Raw genomic sequence first — 25,126 nt, 5'->3', positions numbered from 1 at the left:
TATACCTGGAAAAATTTTTGTTTTCTTTTAGGACACGTCAAAAAACACATCACGTTCAATCCGATACGAATTTATTGAGAACAAAAACTGATTGATTTTTTGATTTATGAAAGCACCAGCTTTTACCTTAAAATTATTTTAATTTACCTTTTGGCATAACTTAACTGCTACGGGACTCAACTTCTCTAAACTCTGCTGGATCTGTAAAACGTACTGTCAGTATATAGAATATTGAGGGGAATGGTACTAACGACAGCAGGGCATAATGATGGCCCAAGGCAATAATACCATAAGCCAGCAAAAGCCATTGAATACCTTAAAATGAAAAAGAAATGTAGATTATTTACTTTCTGCTCAGACATAAAATTGCTGCCGTACTTACATATAATCACAAAGTTTTTTATTTCCATAAAGGAAGATTTGACCAATGCTTTAAAAGATTGATCCAATTTCATGGAATAGTGTATTGCATTTGAGATCATTGACATGGCTATACTCATATAAGGAAAGGCATAATCTAGAGAAAATAAAAAATTATCCACATAAATATCTTTGATTATACGTACACATAACACTTACATATCAGACCACAAGCCAGGGCATGAACAAATGTAATCAAAGGTAGGAAGTAAAGAGCAGCATAAATTGGTGCTTTACCTCTGACATCCAAGACGCCACTAACTATGGGCCTTATAATGAACATGGTTACCAGGCAAAGAAAATAAAATACCAGGACAATGGTTTGTCTGAAAATAAGACGAAAAACATAAAACTAGCTTCTTCACATACATGAAATATACTTCGTCAACTGACAACAAATACTTACAAAGGATACACTGCTTCCTGCGTGCAATGCAATGTTTCCTCATAATTTGGTGTGGGATTATAGAACAGCGTGTACCAATCGGAAAATTTCCTCACTGGACATGAAAATAAACGAAATTCTCCCATAGGTTCCATCAATAGAATTGATACAATTGCCGAAATGGTAACCTCCACAATGGCACAAGATGTTAATATCAATTGTTTACGAGAAAATCTTTAAAAAAAATACATATATAATTTTAACATCATGAACATGCCATAACCGTGCAATCTTACTTTCGATCTTTGGCATCCAAATCAATGAAGAAGCAATGCATCATCAGCGGTAACATTGCCATAAAGCCCATATAAAACCATGAATACGAATCCAATTCATCTTCGCATTGATTGCAGGCATAGCTGGCATTTACCCGAAATCCCCGTGGACAAGGTCCACAATCACTCCAACCATCTTCCAATTCTACACGGCCACAATATTGTCCAGGACAACGTTCCAATGTTGTTGACATTTCTAATGCTGAAGCATATCCCACTGCCACGGTTGTCTGCAGACAAACTATGTTTACATTCACGACTAGGGTTACTTAGGTCGACTTTATAGCTTTTAGTATTTGCATAAACGAACAATTGATTTAACATGTACTGTGTTCCCGTAGCGGGCCGTAATTATTTAACGGTAAAACTAATAAGATTATCAACATTTGAGGGCAATCCTTTTAAATCAGAAGCTTGTGGAACGTTTACTGTTTATCGGATTTAGTAAACCCAGTGGATTTAAATTGCCAAGTCCATTGCATATAAAACAAATAAATCATCAGGAATGAGGTTACAAGAATATAAAGTCATGCAAACATAAGCTAACAATATTCTCAAAATTATTCGTCAAAATATACATTTATAAATCCTTGTAAATATAAAAATCAGAGATGGAAACCTAGTATTTTATGCAGTGAAATTTGACAAGCTAAATTAAAAAAAAAAATAGAGATGGGTATGGTTATCTGACTTTACCTTCTTAATTTTACCATGACCATTACGATCAACATTGAAGCATTATGCTTTTGTGGGGCAAAGGTAATTTGTGAATAGATATTTGGCAATTCATTAAAGGTGGAAATACATAAAATGCTTTTTTGATTGACTTAAGGGTTGAAATAAAGCGCATATTTGGCTGGGTTAAGTCATCGGCTGGCTTCTTTGTAGATGACATGGTAGAAGAATATAGGTAGACGCGTCGACAAAGCTGCTTGGACAATGAACTGTCAAACCAATTTTGGAATTGAAAATGCTGAATGAAAAATTATTTAAATTTGTAAAAATTTTTGAAAAACGCGAATTATAATAGGTGAGGAGAATACATAAAACGTTTTTTTGACTGGCTTATGTCTTCCGCTGGCTTCTTAGGAAAAGAACAAAGGAGTGTTGGGCCAAAATCGCACTAAGTTAACTTGAAAGTACTTTGTTTTTATACGAAGAACCCAGCCGATAACTTAAGCCAGTCAAAATTCTTCTTATGTATTCTCACATTTGAGTCATCGGCTGCCTTCTTCGTATAGGAACAAAGAAGTTTTAGTTCGATTTTGGCCCTAAGCTTTGGTCCTTCCCATGGTAGAAGAATACAGATAGACACATCAACATAGGTGCTACCATGGTACAATGAAGAGAAGGTAGGTCAACTTTGAAAAAATTGCAAGTATATGGGTCTACCTGTTTGGCTTGTAATGTCAGAATTGCTATCAAAACAATAAAAAAGCAAACAACTTGTTGCATTGATTTTGAATAAATAATTTAAAACCGCGAAAACTGAATGAATGGTCAAAATTTCTTTTCAATATCATGCTCTATATATCTCTTATGGTTTATTTCGCGACAAAAACTGTAGATTTTGTCGATGCATTCGTTGCAATAAGCATTTTGAAAACACCCGAATTTGAATATTTTCTGAACAATTTTTTATTATTGAAAAGAAGACACACACATAAGCAAATGAAGTTGACATATTAAGCCAGAAAAATAAAAAAATTTAAATCATATGGTAGTTCTGCCCTACCTTGAATTCATTGTACCATGGGTGCTACCATGGTACAATGATATCAAGGTAGGGCAGAACTACCATATGATTTCAATTTTTTTATTTTCTTGGCTTAATATGTCATCTTTATTTGTTTATGTATGTGTTTTCTTTTCAATAACAAAAAAATTGTTCAGAAAATATTCAAATTCGGGTGTTTCCAAAATGTTTATTTCAACGTATGCATCGACAAAATCTAGAGTTTTTGTAGCGAAATATTCCTTCAGAGATATATAGTACATGATTTTGAAAAGAAGTGTTGACCTTTCATTCATTTATCGCGTTTTTCAATTATTTATTCAAAATAAATGCAACAAGTTGTTTGATTTTTTATTGTTTTGATACTAATTCTGACATTACAAGCCAAACAGGTAGACCTCTATACTTGCAATTTTTTCAAAGTTGACCTACCTTCTCTTCATTGTACCATGGTAGCACCCTACCTTCTCTTCATTGTACCATGGTAGCACCCATGGTATAATGAAGAGAAGGTAGGCCAACTTTGAAAAATTGCAAGTATAGAGGTCTACCTGTTTGGCTTGTAATGTCAGAATTAGTATCAAAACAATAAAAAAATCAAACAACTTGTTGCATTTATTTTGAATACATAATTGAAAACCGCGAAAACTGAATGAAAGGTCAACACTTCTTTTCAAAACCAGGTTCTATATATCTCTAAAGGATTATTTCGCTACAAAAACTCTAGATTTTGTCGATGCATACGATGAAATAAACATTTTGAAAACATCCTAATTTGAATGTTTTCTGAACAATTGTTTTGTTATTGAAAAGAAAACACATACATAAACAAATAAAGATGACATATTAAGCCAAGAAAATAAAAAATTGAAATCATATGGTATCATAGCCCTACCTTGATATCATTGTACCATGGGTGCTACATTGTCCCAGCACCTGTGAAACCAGTTTTGAAATTGAAATTTTTGAATGGAAAATTATAATAACAACCTCCGATTAACGTCGTATAAGAAAACATAAAAATCTTCTTATTTTTGAAGAGTTGATACATCTACCAGTATTTTTCTATCATGCCCTTTCCGAAGAAGCTACCCGATGACTTAAGTCACTAAAAAATTATATACTTCAGCCCAAAACAAAAATAGATAAAATATGACATTTTGAGATATGGAACAAATGACTGCTTTTACATGCCAAGGAACGCGGCAAATAAGGGGTTGTTTATTATTTTTGTTAAATAAGCCATTCGTCATGCACGAATATTTTATGTATGCAATAATTTTTATTCGAAAAAATGACAAGGTCGAGGTTTGTTGAAAAGGTTGCCAAATTCGATTTAGCAATTGAGATTATCACTTTTGAATTATTTAATTAAATTGTATTTTTCCTATGAAAATGTGATCGTAAAAGTGAAAAGTAAAATGTCGTCCATGTATCACACGATGTGTGCAACTTCTACATATGAAAAATTTGATAATACACATGTAAAAATACATATCGTATGATAGAGCTGTTAAAATGATTCATTGCTCATTAAGAGACGGACTGATGTGTTGTGATGGTGACGAATAATGTTTCCAAAAACCTTTGCCATTGGTTGTAAAGAAAATGTGGACCCTTTTTTACGTTTGTTGCGATCATCTCCAGTCCTCTTCTGCGCGAACACCCTACCTTCAGTACAAAATCTCATAATTCAAAATGTATATACATCCCAATTTATAGGCAGGGCATAAAAATGTGGAAGCTGGCAACCCTACTCATCTCTTTTGTTTATGTGCAAAACAATTACGTCACGGTTAAAGTTTAAAAAGCAAATTTTGATTTAATCCGCAGACACCTAGTCAAAAGATAAGAAAGTGGAAGAGTGTGAGAATTGTGGACTTTGAAGTATTCCTTAAAAACACAACCAGTTACAAACAACTTGAACAGCAAGCAGCAGCATCATGCTAAGAAATCTTGTGAAAACCTCTGGAATAATAATTCGACCAATTGTATATGGCTCTTTGCCAACTAAAAGCAATCTAATTTTGTCCACTAGCAATGGTGCCGTGTAAGTTAAGGTCAATAGCATTGCAATGAGAAATAAAAATTCTAATAAGATTGTGCATCTCGTCTTTTTAGAATGACAACGATGACGAAGCGTAATGTTGGTCTGAAACATGGTCAGAATGATCCTGCTTATGCTGGAACAATGGCAGAGGGTAGGTTTTTATTAATAGAGACGATGTTTGATGGAAAAGAAGTGGTCCATGGTCCGCCGATGTAGCCGGAAATGTATTTCGAGGTCATTTAAATGTGATGTATTCCACACCGGGAGCTGTCTTTATAAAATACTCAAGTTTTCACGTTTCAACCCAAGGATCATGAAAGGATTAGATCTTTGGGAAATGTGGGAAATTAGCTTAAACATTTCATTCCGGAGCCCGGTTTCCCGCAAGACAGTTCTCTGGAAGTATGATGTTTTTCTGTAAAATATGTAAAAAATGCTACTTACGATTCTAGACATCCTAAGCCTAGGCTACGTCGGTGCTATTGTATTTGGAATTTATGAGTAACATTTCCACTTTCCCCCCATATCCTAACTAATTTCCTTTTCATTTACAGTTAAAGATCAAATCATGGAACGTTTGGGCTTGGAGCCCGGTTATACACCAATTCCAAAGCATCGTGAACATTTACTGAAATATGAACCAAAGGCATCGGATTTGGAACCACGTTCTATGCAAGATTCATTTACTTCGGCAATTTTACCGCTATCCACGGACAAGACATTGCAGGATCGATATGTGGCATTTTTGGGTCATGTACGTTTGGGACGTTTAATGGAAGATATGGATATGTTTGCCGTTTGGGTATGCCACAAACATATCAAATTAAATAATCTTCCCGAGGGCATTCCTCTACCATACACCTTTGTCACCATATTGGTCGATAAGATAACATTCACCAATTTCCGAACGAAAGCCACAGAAGATATTCGCCTGTCGGGCCATGTTTCGTGGGTGGGCAAAAGTTCCATGGAAATTGTTGTGTGGTTGGAACAAATGGAAAATGGAGTGTGGCATAAAATCACAAAGGCCTTGTTTCTAATGGCTGCCCGTAATGCCACAAACACTGGACCGGCTCCTGTTAATCCCATTAAACCCGCAACCGATGAAGAGAAGAAAATTTTCGATGGTGGTATTTTGCGTAAACAAAGACGCCAACTGCTGCAGGCCTCTTCGATATTCAAAGTGGAACCCAATGATTATGAACAATCTCTCATGTATGAGTTGTTCAAGAGAACAACACCTCAGGCTACCATGGAATTAAATTTACGAGTACTGCCACCAAATTGTCGCTGGATGTCGGATTCATTTGTTACAAATACCATTGCATCGTTCCCGGAAAATCGCAATGCCCACAATAAGGTATTTGGTGGATTTTTAATGCGTAATGCCTCGGAAATTAGTTGGGTCTGTGCCAATTTATATTGTAAAACGGCCAAACCCAAAACTGAACACATCTGTGATATTAGTTTTGAAAAGCCGGTCAGTGTGAATTCCTTCATTAAAATGACTGCCTATGTGGTCTATACGGAGGTAAATTATCTACAGATAATGACAGTGGCCGATGTCATTGATTCGGTGACGGGTGATCAATTGACTTCGAACGTTTTCTATTATACCTATTCGGCTACGGAACAGGTGCCGGAAGTCTTACCAAGATCCTATCATGAAACTATGTGGTATCTTCAAGGCCGCAGGAAATTCAAATACGCTTTGGGTTTGGAATAAGTAATTGCAAAACAAGAATCCTACAAATCTCCCCCTTAAATGGCAAACAGAAACTTAGAATAGTACTGAAAATAGTGAATGATTTCCAACCTTCTAGCCATGGTAAAATATCTTAAAAATATTTTACATTACTCAATGAAGGTATTTGCCATAGTGTAAAGTCAAACTTTATTATGTGTTTAGTACAACTCACACCCGAATTTCAATTTATTTTCTGAATCGATTTTTTATCTGCTGTATTTCCTTATGTTAACAAACCTTTATTTGATATTAGTTTTTTATTTATTATCCAAATGTACCTTACATACATGTGTATTTTCAATTGGCTATGTTAAGTTTAAAGTATTTATGTAGTTAGTCTAACTATATACATTTTTTGTAATTTATATTAATACCCATCGATGTTGTTGCAATCGCGAAAAAAAAAAAAAACAATTCTAACAAATATTAGTTTTTTTTCTGATTATAGTCGACAAATGTATCTATTCAATTACCCAAAGTTTGGAATTTATGTGTGATATTTTCACACATTATATTGAAAATACCTTTTGGCGACTTATGAGACATTATGGACTTCTTTAAGAAAATTTTTTTTTCTTTATTGAGAAGACATTCTGGACGTCTAGGAGGCCTTGTTTGACTTCCATCCAAGAAATACTACGAATTACCATCAGACTTTGACTTAACTCTAGTATAGTCAAAACTCTTTATAAGGTAGGTTTTTGCATTCTGGGATTCCGGGAAAGTATTTTTTTTTTGGATACCTATATATTTGACTCGAAAATCCGAGTACCTGACCCGAATTTACCAACGAGAATAAATATCCAACAAGAGGGTTATTTAAAACATTTCCGGAGTTATAGCAAGCATTTATGCCATACTGACACTATAACCTTTCCAAATGCTCAAATATGTAGCCGTAGCCGGTGTTAGACATACCCAGAGGAGAAGGCTGGCTGCATAAAAGCATTACATTTTTGAAAATTATTAGTTCTCGTAGCCGGTGTTGGACATACACAGAGGAGAGTACCCAATACGGCATAAAATTTAGAAAAATTAAAGAGAATGTACTGACCCATATCTCTGGATCTAAGATAATAACACACTTTGGCATACATTTTGTGGACTCTCAGTATGGAACTTTTTGGCCTTTGTTATAAAAATCCGGGTCCAAAAAATTAATAATTTTGATACAACTACGGAGCCATTTTAAATAACCCCATCATGCGTCCACTTGTTGTATAGACATTTCCATTAGCTTTCAAATGATACAAATGTCCATATTTGTTTAGTAGGTGGTACGGGTCTTGGACATGGACTTTTTGGTCATATATTCTGACATCCGGGTCCGCCCAAGAAAAAAATGACTTCCCGCAAACAGGGTGCAAATATCTAACTCTTGAAAAATTTTCGAGAGCTTTTACTAAACGAAAGTTGTTCCCAGATTTTTCCAATGACCCACTCTTTTTCCTTATATACCAATATCACCCCACAAAATAAACAAACAGCCAACTTTTTAATATTTTTTGGTGATTTTGTAAATTGTCTTCATTTTACAAAACAGAATTTTTCTTGTCCATTTTATTTTTTACTTGGTAAAATTACAATAAAAAAAAGAATCAACTTTTTTTCTTCTTTCTCATCCGAAAAAAACTACATCCTCTCCATCTTAAATTCTAAATCTAAAACATTTAGAATCGCATGCGGTGAGGGTATTGAGATGAGTGCAAAGCAAACATGCTCTTCAAGTATTTGGCGACGAATTTACCATCGGTATGAGCCTTGATAGCCTTGAGTACAACAGCATCGACTTCCTTTTGGTCCTTCTTGCGTTGTTCGTTGGGGACGAAACGTTCCTTCTTGGTGGCGAAGATATCACCTTCGGCGGATTTCTTTTGCTTGTTGAGCTTCAAGCGACGGAAGTAGGCATCATCCAAAGTTTCGGGAACTTTGTAGTCGCCCAAGTCAACGCGGGTAGAGGTGCCGATAACATAACGTTGAGACACGCGACGCAATGGGCAGGAGTTCAAGCAGAAGGGACCGGTGACCAACAAGAGGCCAGAGCTCAAGGACTTCAACAAAACAACACGCTTGCCTTGGTGACGGCCGGCCAACAAGATGAGGACGGTACCGGGTTTAAGGTTGGAGCGTACCTTGCGTTGGTGCTTGCTGAAGACATTCTTAGCGGGGCGCTTCTTGACGAAACGCTTGGTGGGGTAGTTAGCCTTGGGCTTTTGAAGGTAGACGGTACGTTCACCACCGTTCTTGGGACCACCGATTTTCTTGACCTTCTTGATGTCCTTCTTCAGGGTCTTGACGACTGGACGCTTGGTACCCTTCAAACGCCATTGAGCGCGGCGCTTGTACATCTGCAAGAAAGAGGAGTTCACATTATAGAACGTACTACAAAATAAACAAACAAGAGGGGCGAAGGTGTAAACAAAACAAATGTGATGATGGTGGGGGGACAAAGCAAAAATTTGGAAAAATATTTACAAATTCACAAAATATGACTTCTAATTAACACTTTCTGGGGAAAGAATCCAATGGATGCCTCTTCCATTTGTCAAAACACACACTATTAGTTTACGAATCGTAAATACACATATTTCATATTTAGTCACAAATAATTGATTAATTAGAACGTATCCAGTCCGTCCACGGTTAATGTCCTTGCAAGAATTTCCAAAATTTGTCACTACCACCATTATTTTTGGTATTCATTTTCTCCACATTTTATACTTTGTTTCACACACGCACGCACACAAACGCATCAAGGAGTTTCCGTCGGCACCATCATCACATCGTAGAGGAAGGAGTTTTTCTGGAGGATATTTCAAGGATTATTACCTGGCTCTTGGAGTAACGCAAAACACCGCCATGGAGGTAAGTGTTCAAGGGATGTTTAGCAATTTTCTTGCCCGATTTATCGGTTTTCTTAGCTTTTTCGACGGGTGCCATATCGGAAAACACGTGTACACCGCACAGAAATTATGGTAAAAAGGAAGGTTAGGTACAACGGCGTTGCCAGATAAAATATATGACAGACAATTGACAGTTGTCAACCGGTATTGCCAGGTATACTCTGAACGAAAAGTGTATTAGTTATGAAAGTGATACTTTAATTTTGCCGTACGTGAGTTGGTGCAATATGAATGGAATATAAATTTTGAAGAAACGAAAACAATTAAAAGCTATGGCATAATTAACACGTCACATGTTATTTAATGTCTCCTGTGATCGGTAATACAAGTTGAAGTACAGTATAGATGAAGCCATGGTACAATAATTTACTTGCTATTTTTTCTGGTGGCAGGTTTTTACTGTCAAAAGTTTCTTTGCTTTGAATCCAACAATAAGAAAGAAAAGACAAAGCCATAATAAAATTAAGAAGGTAAAGTCATTTTAAATAAGCATTTTCTGTAATTTACCTTGTCACATTTCATTACATAAAAACAGGTTCCCATTTCTGATTTGTTTATGTACAATGGATTTATAAATTGGAATTGTACACAATCCTCCCAAATCTACGATGACTTACCATACAAACTTAAATTAACTCAAAACATAGATTTGTTTTACCCAATGCTCCTAAAAATGCAACCTAGATAAGGTCGTCCAAAAAAACTACTTTTGACAACGATTTGACAATAAACTTAGTAGTTTTTGCAGAATTGTCTTTTGACAGCAAACTTATTCGTCAGATGGGTATACTGGCCGATCTTATATAGACCATGTATCGTAGTCTATAGTTAATTTAAAATCACATACAGAAATACACAAAAACACACGCAAACCCATGGTACAATAAAGAGGTAAGGTAGAGCTACCAGCTGATTACGACTTCTGCCAATTTTGTGTATGTATTTATCGTTTTGGAAAGTAAAAACAAAATAATTTGAAAAAACCAATGATTAGAAGACATGTACATCGCGGCTCGCGTATTAAAGCAATTAACCAGATTAGCCATGAAATTGAAAGATTGAATCGTTTGAATCAAATATTTGACAGCTAATCCAGACATTTCGTTCATTTTTCGCGCTTCTAACCCATTTTAAAAATGAGGACAAATATGAAAAAAAAAATGAAATGAACTTATATAAAATTGTGTATGAATCTGACAGGAAGCGGGCATATCCTCAGGGCTGTATTTCATATATTTCATAATAATATGTCTGCGCATTTTTCTCAGGAGTCAAAAAAAAAAAAAAAAACACTTATACGCTGGGATAAGCTTCAAGAAGCCAGAAAAAATGAAAATGTATATGGAAATATAGTAGCTGAAATGCTGCCAGGATAGGAATGAAAAAACTAACATTTCAACACCATTTTTAGGCTTTCCTGTCGATAGCAACACATAAAAAAGGTTGAGTTAAATTAACAATTCTTTCCATTTTTTGATTTTCAATCTGATTAACGCGCTTATAGAAGACAAGTTTGGCGTAAACAAGGCATAAACTTATTTGAAATAGAGCTAGCTTTATTAACTGTACTATTGTCCAATCGATTTGTCCATGAACATACAATGAAAGTTTACAAAGAAAAACAGTGAGTTTTATGTGAAATACGAGAATTGATTGAGGTAAATTTAACTTTTCATTCGGTCTGCTTTACTATCTGTTAAATAAACACTTGAGAATTTCGAAATTCCAAGACATAATCACTAACTCATGGCACAAACGTCACTGACTCTGTGAGGTTCGTACCGTGAATTTGTTATAAAGCAATATAAGTTATTTTCCCTTGCCACGTATTTCATTCAGGAAATTTCACAAAAAATTTTAAATAATTAAATTAAGTGTGTTCACTTAAACAATATACACTTTGTATCTGTTAAATGATATAATTGAAACAAGTGATGAACATCGTTGAAGAAAATCTATATTAAATACAAGCATTGACATCATACGCTGCGTAAAGTGAGTAAACCATCAAAACTGGCAATGTTCATATATTACGTGGGGTATGGCAATGCCGCATGAAGCTGTGTTCAGTATGTCTGTTTATAAATATAGGGAATGCAGAGCTGGTTCTGGATTCTAATTCTATGAAAATATGAAATGAAACAACAAGCCATGCTGCGATCAAATATATCATTTAGTCTGTCTGTTTGTAGTGTAAAATATATAAAATTAATTTTGTGGTAAAAATGTATTCATTTTTAACATACTATAATAAAAAACAACAATTAGGAAGGCATATGTGTTATAAACGAATAATCAAAGGAGTTGACAATCTAAATAACGCGCTTTGAGGAAACAAGTTTGGCGTAAATGATACATAAAATTATTTGAAATGGGAAATTAAAAAGTGTGTAATAGGAACAATTATGAGTCATATGTAAAATGACAATATGTTAAAAACGGAAGTACACATGGATAAAAAAGTGAGGGCACATATGTAAAACCCATCGGCACCAAATATGTCTGATGAACCGCGTAAGTTGTATGTGTGTGATAGTGTCCTTCTGGCTTATCTTTTCACTGCAAATTTCAGATCATGAAGCTCTTCTCGAAATAGAAAAAAAAACACAAATTGCACATGGGTACCACATTCAACGAAAATTTGACATGATATGCGTAATTACACATCAGGTGGCAACACTGCTACCGGGTTATGCTAGGAACACAATTGGAGCGAACGACGAATTTCGCCCTACGCGGCGACAAAATGAGCCGCGAAAATTCGTCGTATGGAACACAATACCGACGAAATTATAAAACAGCTGATGAAGTTGTTTACTTTTTGCTCATTTGTTGACTACAATGAAAATTATACAAGAACTCACAATTCTTTATAATTTCAGTTATGTCCATCTTCTCTATTATAAATTCACTGATATCCATCCTCACTCAGGCGCAAGTGCACAAATAAATAAACAAATTATTTATGTTTTTTTATACGAATAACAGATAGTAGAGTGACCATAACAAATTTTTAAGTAAAAAGTAACTTTATTTACTAAAACACATAAAATTCGTACAAGTATGGCCACCTTGTACTGTTTTGTCGCCGTTCGCCGGCGTATGAAATAGAAATAAAGCTAATTGAGTTCGCGGCGACCGACGAAATTTTCGCCGCCGCCGTGATTGTGTGCACTTCCATATACACATATGGTTTTTATTTTTGACGACGAACATACGCCGCGAAAAAATTCGTCGTTCGCTCCAATTGTGTTCCTAGCATTACTTTGAAAATACTACAAGGCATGGTAGAAGAATACAGGTAGATGCATCAACGCTTGGTAGCATTGATATCAAAAAAAAAAATTAAATGGGTTTTTTTCAAATATAAGTAGATTTTTTTATACTTTCTTATACTACGTCATTCGGATGCTATTATAATTCGCGTTTTTCAACAATTTTTACAAATTTAAATAATTTTTCATTCAACATTTTCAATTCCAAAATTGGTTTGACAGTTCATTGTCCAAGCAGCTGTGTCGACGCGTCTACCTATATTCTTCTACCATGAATTGATCATATCATAAAGTACATTTACACCTAAGGTACGTTTACATTTACTAAATCGGCTGGTTTTCAACTGTCAATTCCAATGCGACTCTCAATGGTATTGAATATAATCTTATTCCAATTCATTTCTGAATATCTATAACTACGTTTGATTTATTTCATATGCTACATACGTATGTATGTGTGTACACTAATGCTCATTGATGCTAATGTAAATAAGGTGAAATGATATGTAAGTCCCCACGGAAGTGTTAGAAGGTTATGTACATGCAAATTATGCTCTTGAACGATGCCAATATTGATGGTAAATATACATTTTTTTTTTTTAAATGAAAGGGGAGAAACTATTTAACGTTGACGTCACAAACTACTCTAGAGGTTGACATTTAAGATAATGAATGAATTGTCATTGGTGATTTGTTGTAATAAAATATTATTGTTTTTCTCTCTATAAATCAATGCTGTCTCGCGTGTAAAATGACCTTGGTATATATTGTTTAAGGTAATATATACGCGTAAAGCGTAAAATAAATACTAATAACCTTGCAACTTATTAGTATTCGCGTTCAATACCATATTTTGAAGAATCGATTAACTATACGCAAAAAGCCGTATAGACAAAAAATGAAAAAAGATCCAAGCGGCAAATCACAAGAAGATAATAAAAGTCACAACTAAAAATATAACAATTTTGAAAGAAGGATGTATGTTCCTACCAAATAATGCTTCAAAAAATAAGATACTAAAGAAGATGTTTGGGTATCCGAGGAAAGTTGAGAATAGACGATTGAGTTGCCTAGATGACACGTTTAATATAAATGTGGCAACAATGGATGAAATGATAAAACGAAATGATAAAGTTCTTCTTGGAGGACAGATATGAAAGTTTGGAATATCAAATGTTAAAGTTGATCAATATTGTGAACGAAATGGGGAAAGAATCCAGATTTGAAATGACAAATTATACTCAATTTCTTACAGTAGACGACGAAGGAGATTTGAAAGAGATCCCGAACCGAACGGTTGGTTTTTCTTATCGCTTTTACTGCAGGTTAATCCGGTTAAAAGAAAAAAGAAAAATTATATATCAAAAATGTTTGAATATTTCTTCAAAAATAAGTAGATTTGTATCTGTTTTACTATACGACGCCAATTGCATTTTTTAGCAATTACAAATTTGAATAATTTTCCATTCGAAATTTTTAATTTCAAAATTAGTTTGACACTTCTTCGATGTCCGCATCGACACTGCTGTTAGGAGAATGAACTGTCAAACTGATTTTGTAATTGAAAATATTGAATGGAAAATTATTGAAAAATGTACAATTTCCGATTTGCGTCATAAAAGAAAACATATAAAAATACTTATTTTTTACAAAACATATGAAAAATTTTGACATATCAATGTTCCTAAAGGTAAGGTCACATTGAGCAAATGTTTGACCCAAACATGTTTTATCACATTTTCCCAAAAAAATGTTGTTTTCAGACAGAGTTGATTTTGTGTTCACATTGCTCACATTTATTTGACAAATTTTGTTTGTTCAAACACCCATCAAAATAAAGCAATGACAAAACAGGTTTGACGTGCGGTCACATTTGAAAAATATATTTGAATAAAAAGCAGTTTGATCAAACTGTCAAAAAACAAAAAATTGTTTGGTCGAAATATTTAAAAGAAGTTATGCAGCAGGAAGAAGCGCTTTTTATTTTATGTTGTGGTGCAGCATCATATATTGCCGTCAAAGAGGATGAATCCATGAAAAATAGAAAGAAAAGACCATGGGTTCGAGAATGGTTGCGTCAAAGAAAAGAGGAAGGATGTTGCGTAAAATTGCTGACTCAACTGCGGGCTGAAACACCATCGGTCTATAAAAGTTTCTTGGGGATGAACGCGGCAGATTTTGACAATTTGGTTCCTTCACTAGAGCAATGAGTTTAAAAATATCTTCCTCTGCCCACTCCTTTGCAACCTTTGCTTTCCCCGAGATTCCTTCTGCGGGACTTCATATTTGATTTCCCTTTTGTTTATTAGTTTTTTTGGAATTACTTCTCACTTCAACTTTCTATTATTCCTTTTTGTCTTTTTGTAGGTAAACGTTTATCTGCACAGCTGTTTTACATGTCAATGTTGTCAATGTCGTATATTAAATAAAAACGCTTTTAGCGATCAACGTCTCTTGGGATTTTAATATACAACTTTTCAGTTGTAAATCGAGTAATTTTGGTACAATTGGTAACATTTCATTTGTAATTCGAGAAATACATTTGTAATTCAAATTATTGCGTTTATAATTTGAATATGTCTAGTTGAATTGCATTTCAATCCAGTTGTAAATTGAGAATTCTATTTTTAATTCGAATAATTCCATTTGCAGTTCGAATAAAACTAAATAGAATTGCAATTGGAATTCTCAATTTAAAAAAGTAAACTATTTGAATTACAAACATATTTCTCAAATTACATATAAAATGTTACGAATTAAAACTAAAATAATTCCTTTACAACTAAAAAGGAACAAAACGATATTTGTATTTTGTTGTTGTTATCTGCAATGCATTTGCGGTATTAATATAATAATATAATGTGTAAATATCAAATTGCTTGAGAAAAGTGATTTTTAAATATAAAAAACTGACAACAGTGATGCAACAGCTGTTATTTCTCACTGTTTTCTCATACAAAACCATTGTAAGGTCAAATAAATGTTTAATATAAATAGAGGAAAATATTTGATTACAGGTGTTCACATTGTGGCCACATTGATCAAAATTGTCTTTGCAGACAAATAACTTTGTTTTCTCGAAATCAGCTGTTTTTGTGTTTGCCCTACAAAAATATTTTGTGGTCAGATTGTGGCAAAGAAATATTTGAACTTTTTCGTCAAATATTTGCTCAATGTGACCTTACCTTAAGCGTTGATGCCATGGTAGAAGAATACAGGTAGTCGCATCGACACAGCTGCTGGGACAATGAACTGTCAAATCGATTTTGGAATTGAAAATGTTGAATGAAAAATTATTAAAATTTGTAAAAATTGTTGATTTCATTTATAACAACCTCTGATTTGCGTCGTATAAAAAACATTTAAAAAACCACTTATTTTACATAAAACATTTTAAAATTTTGATATATCAAAGTTCCCAAGCGTTGATGCATCTACCTATATTCTTCTACCATGGTTGATGCATCACATGTATTCTTCTACCATGATCCGTAATTAATTTATATAAATCATTCACAAATCGTTGATAACACATGTCATGGACAATGCATGGTACAATGATATCAAGGTAGGGCAATGATACCATATGATTTTATTTTTTTTATTTTCTTGGCTTAATACGTCATCTTTATTTGTTTATGTATGTGTTTTCTTTTCAATAACAAAAAAATTGTTCAGAAAATATTAAAATTCTGGTGTTTTCAAAATGTTTATTTCAACGTATGCATCGACAAAATCTAGAGTTTTTGTAGCGAAATAATCCTTTAGAGATATATAGTACATGATTTTGGAAAGAAGTGTTGACCTTTCATTCAGTTATCGCGGTTTTCAATTATTTATTCAAAATAAATGCAACAAGTTGTTGGATTTTTTATTCTTTTGATACTAATTTTGACATTACAAGCCAAACAGGTAGACCTCTATACTTGCAATTTTTACAAAGTTGACCTACCTTAGTTGTGTTCCAGAACCTGCAAATTAGCACTAATTCTGCTACAACGCGTTCCCGTACTCCAAAAACTAGCAAAACTTGCAGCTTTCTCGAGAAAAAAATGGCGCTGAGTGGTGCACATTTCTGCTTGTTTTAGCTACATGAATTTGGCCGAGCAGAAATGTGCATATTGTAAATTTGACATTTAATTGGCAGGGTTATCAAGGTTGAAAAATGTGTTGATACATTTCAATAAAGAAAATGATCGACATGAAAACTAAAGGAAAAACTAATATTTGTCGTGCAAAAAACAAAAAGAGAAAATATGGAGCAACTGATGTATTCACTTTTGGATGATTCCAGCAGTGAAGAGGACTGGCTGAATGAGGAATCAGATTATTAATTATTATTATAAATTATTAATTTTAACTTATCGTCTTCAATACTCATTTTTTAAATGTTGGCGCTCTTTTCAGTAAGGTTTCACCAGTCCGATTTAGGCTGTTTACTTTTGGAATTTTGAATTTTGACATTTTATCGCATTTCTGCTAATTTTCCGTTCCCTTATTTTTGAGCAAACCTAAATGAGAATGACATTTCGAACTGTTCTCTCTTCTGCTAGTTTTACTACAAAAAAAGTACTGGAACACAACTCTTCTCTTCATTGTACCATGCGTAAAACCATGGTACAATAAAAAGGTAAGGTAGAGCTAATAGCTGATTACAAGTTTTTTCTAAGTGTGTCCGACTTCTGCCAATTTTGTGTATGTATTTATTGTTTTGAAAAATGAAGAAAAAAAATATTTTCACAACCAATGATTGGAAGACACATGAATTGCGGATCGCGCATTAAAGCTATTAGCCAGTATAGCCATGAAATTGAAAGATTGAACAGTTAGGATCATGTTTTTGAGAGAAAAATCCAGACATTGTATTCATTTTTCGCTTTTTAACTCATTTTAAAAATGATGAAAAAAATGAAAACAATAATTTTGAATGAATCTGACAGGAAGCGGGCATAGCCTCAGGGCTGTATTTTTGTAGTTTTACGAAGCTGTTCTACCTCCTTATTGTACCATGCGTAAAACCATATACCAATAAACTTAAGGCTCAGTTAGACTATATGTTTTTTACATATGTAATGTCAATTTGCACGTCTGATGTGTGCAAAATTTTACATATGGAAAATTTGACATTACATAAGTTAAAAAACATATCGTATAATAGAGCCTTAAGTTTATTGTCAAATGAAATAGGTTCATTAATAAAAAACTGTTTGGGCTCAGAAATTTGAGCTTTAAAAGTCTCATCAATTTTCATTTATTTAAATAACAAATAAATTTTTGTTTCAATTCTATTTCTACGAAATTCACAGCAACCTTCTTCACACCCTTCTTTAGCTGTCTATGGATTTTTTTAGTTTCTTCTGCGGAAATCGTCAGTAGTTGCATTTCCTTTGTATGGTAATGTGAATGTTTGTGGTTGGTTAGTTTATACATAGTTTGCACAGATGTGTTCGTTTGTTTCCAATTTAGATAGTATACACTACCACAAACAGCAGAGTATATAGATATATAAAAAAACTAAAGGTTGTTATTAAATTATCTCTGATGCGATAATAACACACTTGAAATATAACACTTAAAAACAAAATTCACCATCTCCTTCTTGTCTTAACTCTGATTCTGTTTGCTGATGGGGGGTTTTCTATTCATTTCATGTTGTTTTTAGATTTTTTATTTGGTGAAAAGATGTGATGGATATTGTGGTAGTGCAAGACGAGGGAGATGATTGATGGGGGTGTAGATATTTTGTGTTACGTTTGATATGGAAAGTATTTAGTAGTAGTATTCATGGTACAATAAGGAGGTAGAACACCTTCGTGAAACTACAGAAATACAGCCCTGAGGCAATGCCCGCTTCCTGTCAGAATTATTCAAAATTATGTCAAACAAGTTGTTTTCATTTATTTGATATTTTTATTCATTTTTAAACCGAGTCAAATGGCCCGAAAGATGAATGAAATGCCTGGATGTTCTCCCAGAAATATGACCCTTAAGCTGGCCATAGACGAACGATAAATTCGAGCAATTTGTTGGGTTTGTGGTCGCGTTTTTACGTCTGTGGGGTAGTTTGCGAACAAATTGCAAGTTTTTGAAAATTTTCAAAAACTTGCAATTTGTTGGCAAACAAATCATACGTGTGTGGGCTACTGCGCAAATTTCAAGCCATTTTGCCATTTCAGTTGCTCTTCAACCATTGTAACGAAAGGTCGTGTAGTGCACACAAAAAATAGCAAGCAAAGACTTTATGATAGAATTTTTTGATGTGTTAAAAAATGAAAATGCCATTTGGCAAACAAAAAGTGAAAAATATAAAGACAAATTAGAAAAACAAAAATCATGGGAAAAACTCGTAACAAAATGGAAAATTTTTATAATCCCTTGGAGTAAGCATTTCCATATTTTTGAGCGTTGCTACATGGGAATGCTTTTTTCTTTCGAGCAGCCACTCTTCACTCCATTTTCTTTTTTTTTCGATTTTTTTCTTTTCTTGTTTTTTATTTTCCATGTCGAAACATGTATATATAATTAAAAGCGCAGCTGCATCAGCCGCTGCATCTTCGCATATGTTTTTTTAAGTTTTCTACCAACAGAAAAAACCAATTGTTAAATAAAAAATTTTCTGCCACAAAATTCAAACAGAAGCACAAACCGAAGTTCAAACACAAAATGAACATCATCCGCTTCGTAGCATATGCTTACTCTTCAACGTCGGCCGAATTATGATTTGTTCGAGCGTGTGTGGAGAAACGATATGCAATAAATCGCAGCAATAAATTTGCAAATCACACCAACAAATCGTTCGTCTATGGCCAGCTTTAGTCTTCAATTCCGTGGCAAACCTGGCTAATATCATTAATGCGTGCCCCGTAATTTAAGTTTCTTCCAATCATTGATTTTAAAAATATTTTGCTTTTATTTTTCAAAATAATAAATACATACACAAAATTGACAGAAGTCGGACACATTTAGAAAAAAAAAATTAATCAGCTGGTAGCTCTACCTTACCTTTTTATTGTACCATGGTAGTATTATTGCTTTTCAGAAAAAAAAATATTGGGAAACAGTGGTTCGGGGATTATGGTTTTTAGGTGTCAGGTCTTGAATGCCCTCTACTGGTCTTTTAAGGAGAAGATTTTCTTCATGTATTTTATAGGAAGAAGCATGGTAGAACAATATAGGTAGACGCGTCGACACAGCTGCTTGGACAATGAACCATCAAACCAATTTTGGAATAGAAAATGTTGAATGAAAAATTATTTAAATTTGTAAAAATTGTTGAAAAATGCGAATTATAATAGCCTCCGAATGGCGTAGTATATGAAAGTATATAAAAATCTACTTATATTTGAAAAAACATTTAATTTTTTTTGACATATCAATGCTCCCAAGCGTTGATGCATCTACCTGTATTCTTCTGCCATGGGAAGAAGACTTTATCTTTCTCTTTTGTAGATATAACCCCTTTTCCTGGTCCTCTTTAAAGACGTATATTTCCTCTCCTTCTTGTCAACTACTGTCCAACAATATTTTACTGAATATAATTCTGGTTGTATTTTTTTCTCACAACCAATAAAATTTGTTTTATTTTTTTGCAGTCTAAAAAATTTTTAATAACAATTTTTTAATGCATATTCCTCTCCAAACTAGAACATTTCTATTCGGTAGCATTTAAGCATGGCGTCAGGGGAGTAGCCAGATGGGTGAAATATTGCGGTAGATGTTTAACAAGAGAGATAGTGGGTGAGGTTAGGTGGCTATGTAAAAACTACACTTTTTTTGCAGCCTTTCAATTTTTTCCCCAAGGAGATAAATTACTTGTTTTGCGTGAACTGACTATGGTTTATTTAATTCACAGTTATGTTTGTGTGTGTATGTGTGTTCCTTTATAGATTAAGACATCACTATGAAGACGAGGTTAAGTGCAGTACTTGTGGATATTTTTGTGTAAGTATGTTTTTTTTTCTGATTCGTTGTGGTTAGCTGTTATTGAGCAAAGAGAGGAGAAGAGAAGGATGAAATACACACGAGAGAGGTTGGGGAATGAAATTCTCAAATGAAAGGAAAAGGGATTTAAAAATAGGCGACTTTCGACTTGTAGACTTAATGATGACGTAAATTATGTTTGTTAAGAAATCATAAGATGTACGTACGTATGTACGTTGCCGTGTGTATGTGTGTTTTATTATGACGCTGTTTGCTATTATTAGTCGTCCGGGGATAATTTCTTTTTAGTATAAAATATGTTGAAGACAACATTATTTTTTCCTTAACACAAGGACTTGTATTCATCGTAGTTTTGCGATCATATAAATATGTAAATTGGTTTTTCTTGGAAATACATTATGAACTCAATGACATGGAAATATGTTATTAATTTGATGATGGGGTAAATTAATGAAATATACGTATGTTGATTACATATAATAAATCCAGTGGATACTAACTGCCAATTAAAGTACTTTTGCATACAATATTTTTTACCCGATTTATCCCTGATAATAGAACAACCAACTTTAGATAAGATTCAGATTTTGTATGTAAATGTACTTTAAATATATGTATATCTTTATATACGCCAAATCTGAAAACTAGTACATTTTATTTGACCTATACGCAATAGAATTGACCGTTGATACCACTGAATTTAATACATGTAAACATGGCATAATTACTGAAGGTAGAACCAAGCTACCTCCTAAATACAATTTTTTTCTTTTGGTGCCCTTATTCTGTCATAAAATATACACATTTTGCTTTGAATAAAAAAATACAATAATTTGAAATTATTTCAATTTTGGTTGCAACATAAATGCAAATTTTCGACGTAAATGAGTAACAAAGTGTACAATTTTGTAATAAAACTATTGTTCTACTATTTTAGATTCAATCTTGTGGAATAACCTAGAAATTCCATTCTTGTTTCGCGGGTTTTCCCTAATATAAGAATTAAAAAAAAAATAAAAATAAACCAAGACAATTGTTGCATATTTAAAAGTCCATTTGACACAATAAGACTCCAGCACAGAGTTGCATTTTTTTAGTTTCTTTGAAGTTGAACAACCTTTCTTATTAAGCCATGCATGTAAATATGCCCTTACATTGACACCTAAATTAATAAATAAAAAATCAGCTCTAGGGGCCGAAGAATTATAAAGGGAATTTTAATATTTTCCTAAAAGATCTCACTTAGTGGTTTCCGTAATTTATCATGCGTCAAAATGCCTAACAAATCAAGAAACTTACGTACTAAACAATAAATTAAGTTTTGTTCCATAATCTGCAAGAATAACGGAAATAACGTAAAACAATTACTAGAATAATCTTTTTACCCGTAAAACACATTAACTTACTTTTATTTTTCTCGCACCGACACATGTAAAACAAATTCAATCCGAATTCCTGTGTTAATTCGATTTTGCTTTAAACGCACTTACATGTCCCTAAAAATGCTCCAAAGATGCATTTTCGATCTAATTCAAATTGTATCTGGCAACGCCTGAATTTTGCACATGATCCGGCCACTTTAGTTGTGTTCCAGTACTTTTTTACTAGTAAAACTAGCAGAAGAGAGAACAGCACGAAATGTCATTCTCGTTTAGGTGTGCTCAAAAAATAAGGGAACGGAAAATTAGCAGAAATGCGATAAAATGTCAACATTCAAAATTCCAAAAGAAAACAGTCTAAATCGGACTTACTGAAATGGACGCCAAAATTTTAAAAAATGAGTATTGAAAATAAGTTAAAGTTAACAAATATTTTTGAATGCTGTTTATTTAGAAAGTTTTGTTTTCAGAATGCGTTGAAGAGTCGGAGCCGGAGCAGCTGACATCGTTGGAGCCGCCGGTTTAGTTAATGTTAAATCTGCTAGAAAACTTAATGCCACAAGTTGGGAAGACAGCCAACCTAAAAAATAAAAAGAAAATGTTCGTAGTAATAAGCGAACATCTTTGATTTTAAGCTTAATTTTTCAATTTACCTTTCACTAATTTTGCACTGTTTTCCAATACGTTTTCTTCGTCTGATTCCTCATTCAGCCCGTCCTCTTTACTCCTGGAATCATCGAAAAGTGAATACATCAGTTGCTCCATATTTTCTGCTTTTGTTTTTTGCACGACAAATATTAGTTTTTCTGCAGTTTTTTAATTTATCTTTTTTCTTTACATTTGTTGTCACCCGCGAACATTGAAATGTATCGATACATTTTTCAACCTTGTAAGCCCTGCCAATTAAATGTCAAATTTACAATTTGCACATTTCTGCTCGGCCAAATTCATGTAGCTAAAACAAGCAGAAATGTGCACCACTCAGCGCCATTTTTTTCTCGAGAGAGCTGCAAGTTTTGCTAGTTTTTGGAGTATGGGAACGCGTTGTAGCAGAATTAGCACTAATTAGTACAAATTTGTAGGTTCTGGAACACAACTTTTGTGTATCCAGTTCTCTTTTTATTTGCGGGGACCATGGCCCAAGCATGGTAGAAGAATATAGGTAGATGCATCAACGCTTGGGAACGTCAAAATTTTTAAAATGTTTTATCAAAAATAATTATATTTTTAAATGTTTTCTTATACGACGCAAATCGGTGGTTGTTATAATATGAATTTTTCAAACAATTTTTCCAAATATCAATAATTTTTCTGTCAACAATTTCAATTCCAAAATTGGTTTGACAGTTCATTGTCTCAGCAGCTGTGTCAATGCGTCTACTGTATTCTTCTACCATGGTCCCAAGTATAAAGTCATGGTAGAAGAATACAATAGATGCATCAACGCTTGGAAACATTGATATGTCAAAATTTTTAAAATGTTTTTTTTTTTCAAAAATAAGTAGTTTTTGTATGTTTTCTTATACGATTTTGAATATTTTCCCATTCAACATTTTCAATTTTAAATTGATTTGATAGTTCATAGTCCCAGCAGCTGTGTCGATACGACAACCTGTATTCTTCTACCATGGTATCAAATTAAAATAAATATTCAAATTTTTTTAATTTTGCAGGCTAGACTTATATTACAGGAGAAATGGAACACTCACACAACAAAATTAATTAAAACGAGATATTTCCCGCCCAAGCGATGCCAAATTTCCCCTATTTTCCTATATTTTTGCAGATTTTTCTAAAATTTATTTGATTTTGCTTTAAACGCACCTACATATCCCTACAAATTCTCAAGAGTTTCATTTTCGATCTAATTCAATTTTTATCTGGCAATACTGGGATTTTGCACATGAGCCGGCCAGTTTGAGTGTCCAGTTCTGTTTTTATTTACAGGGATTTGTAGAAATGCTGCTGTGCTAAGTGGAGTATACACTTTTGGTTTTATATATTCTTCTATTCTATAGTCAAATAATATTTTAAAGATATTTTAGGGAAAGAACATGGTAGAAGAAAATAGGTAGATGCATCGACACAGCTGCTTAGACAATGAACTGTCAAACCAATTTTGGAATGGAAAATGTTGAATGAAAAATTATTTAAATTTGTAAATATTGTTGAAAAAGGCGCATTTTAATAACCTCCGAAAATTTTCGTATGAGAAAACATATACAAATCTACTTATATTTGAAAAAAACATTTAAAATTTTTTGACATATCAATGTTCTTAAGCGTTGATGCATCTACCTCTATTCTTCTACCATGGGACAGAAGGTGTCCTAAACAAAATGCATTTTAACTGTCTTCTATAGACAACATTTTAAGACCCACAATTAATAATCAGCTGAAAAATGTAGCCAAAATCACATGGTCGAAGGATACAGGTAGATGCATCAACGCTTATGAACATTCATAATAATTTACAAAATCTACAAAAATAAGTAGATTTGTAAATGTTTTCTTATACTACGCCAATCGGTTTTAACAATTTTTATAAATTTGTATATTTTTTTTATTAAAAAATGTCAAATGTAAAATTGGTTTGACAGTTAATTGTCCCACGAAAACGCCGACAATTTTCTATTATAAATTTAATGCAAATAAATAAATTACAACAACAATTTATCTTGCTAATTATCAAAATGTAAACATGGTATAATATCCTTTTAAAGATCCACTTAAAAAATATAAAGGTGAGAATACATAAAAAGCTTTTTTGACTGTCTTAAGTCATCGGCTGGCTTCTTTATAAAATAACAAAGGAGTGTAGGGTTAACAAGCATAAATTACGGACCGAAATTGAACTAAGTCAACCTAAAGCTCCTTTGCTTTTTTTTACGAAGAAGCCAGCCAACGACTTAAGTCTATCAAAAAAGTATTTTATATATTCTCACCTTAAGTGTCT

General features: G+C 33.3%; 3 protein-coding genes across 3 annotated transcripts; 1 reads left to right on the top strand and 2 right to left on the bottom strand.

Annotated features, from left to right (window-relative positions):
• Positions 1 to 120: 120 nt before the first annotated feature.
• LOC101894100 (JNK1/MAPK8-associated membrane protein) lies at positions 121 to 1,416 on the bottom strand. The gene is made up of 5 exons (XM_005183487.4): positions 1,102 to 1,416; positions 827 to 1,039; positions 580 to 746; positions 383 to 517; positions 121 to 315 (listed from the first exon to the last, which is right to left on the bottom strand). Exons 1-5 carry the CDS (start codon positions 1,332 to 1,334, stop codon positions 161 to 163), a joined length of 903 nt encoding a protein of 300 aa, XP_005183544.1. The 5' UTR covers positions 1,335 to 1,416; the 3' UTR covers positions 121 to 160.
• Positions 1,417 to 4,534: 3,118 nt separating this feature from the next.
• LOC101892966 (acyl-coenzyme A thioesterase 9, mitochondrial) lies at positions 4,535 to 6,684 on the top strand. The gene is made up of 3 exons (XM_005183480.4): positions 4,535 to 4,925; positions 4,997 to 5,076; positions 5,480 to 6,684. The coding sequence occupies exons 1-3, from the start codon at positions 4,819 to 4,821 to the stop codon at positions 6,649 to 6,651; spliced, it is 1,359 nt and encodes a 452-aa protein (XP_005183537.1). The 5' UTR covers positions 4,535 to 4,818; the 3' UTR covers positions 6,652 to 6,684.
• A 1,480-nt stretch (positions 6,685 to 8,164) lies between these two features.
• LOC101893142 (large ribosomal subunit protein eL6) lies at positions 8,165 to 9,663 on the bottom strand. The gene is made up of 2 exons (XM_005183481.4): positions 9,502 to 9,663; positions 8,165 to 9,020 (listed from the first exon to the last, which is right to left on the bottom strand). The coding sequence occupies exons 1-2, from the start codon at positions 9,610 to 9,612 to the stop codon at positions 8,343 to 8,345; spliced, it is 789 nt and encodes a 262-aa protein (XP_005183538.1). The 5' UTR covers positions 9,613 to 9,663; the 3' UTR covers positions 8,165 to 8,342.
• Positions 9,664 to 25,126: the final 15,463 nt, after the last annotated feature.

The sequence above is a fragment of the Musca domestica genome, unplaced genomic scaffold (assembly GCF_030504385.1).
Source record: "Musca domestica strain aabys unplaced genomic scaffold, Musca_domestica.polishedcontigs.V.1.1 24, whole genome shotgun sequence".
NCBI classification, from domain to species: Eukaryota; Metazoa; Arthropoda; class Insecta; order Diptera; family Muscidae; genus Musca; species Musca domestica.
This window is presented reverse-complemented; position numbering and strand designations above follow the sequence as displayed.

Coding starts and splice junctions, on each gene's coding strand:
- LOC101893142 (XM_005183481.4), bottom strand. CDS start 9,612: ATGGCACCCGTCGAAAAAGCTAAGAAAACCGATAAATCGGGCAAGAAA. Junction 9,021..9,501: donor TGCGTTACTCCAAGAGCCAG/GTAATAATCCTT, acceptor TCTTTCTTGCAG/ATGTACAAGCGCCGCGCTCA.
- LOC101894100 (XM_005183487.4), bottom strand. CDS start 1,334: ATGTCAACAACATTGGAACGTTGTCCTGGACAATATTGTGGCCGTGTA. Junction 518..579: donor CCTGGCTTGTGGTCTGATAT/GTAAGTGTTATG, acceptor TATTTTCTCTAG/ATTATGCCTTTCCTTATATG. Junction 316..382: donor AAAAAACTTTGTGATTATAT/GTAAGTACGGCA, acceptor TTTCATTTTAAG/GTATTCAATGGCTTTTGCTG.
- LOC101892966 (XM_005183480.4), top strand. CDS start 4,819: ATGCTAAGAAATCTTGTGAAAACCTCTGGAATAATAATTCGACCAATT. Junction 4,926..4,996: donor TCCACTAGCAATGGTGCCGT/GTAAGTTAAGGT, acceptor TCGTCTTTTTAG/AATGACAACGATGACGAAGC. Junction 5,077..5,479: donor TGCTGGAACAATGGCAGAGG/GTAGGTTTTTAT, acceptor TTTCATTTACAG/TTAAAGATCAAATCATGGAA.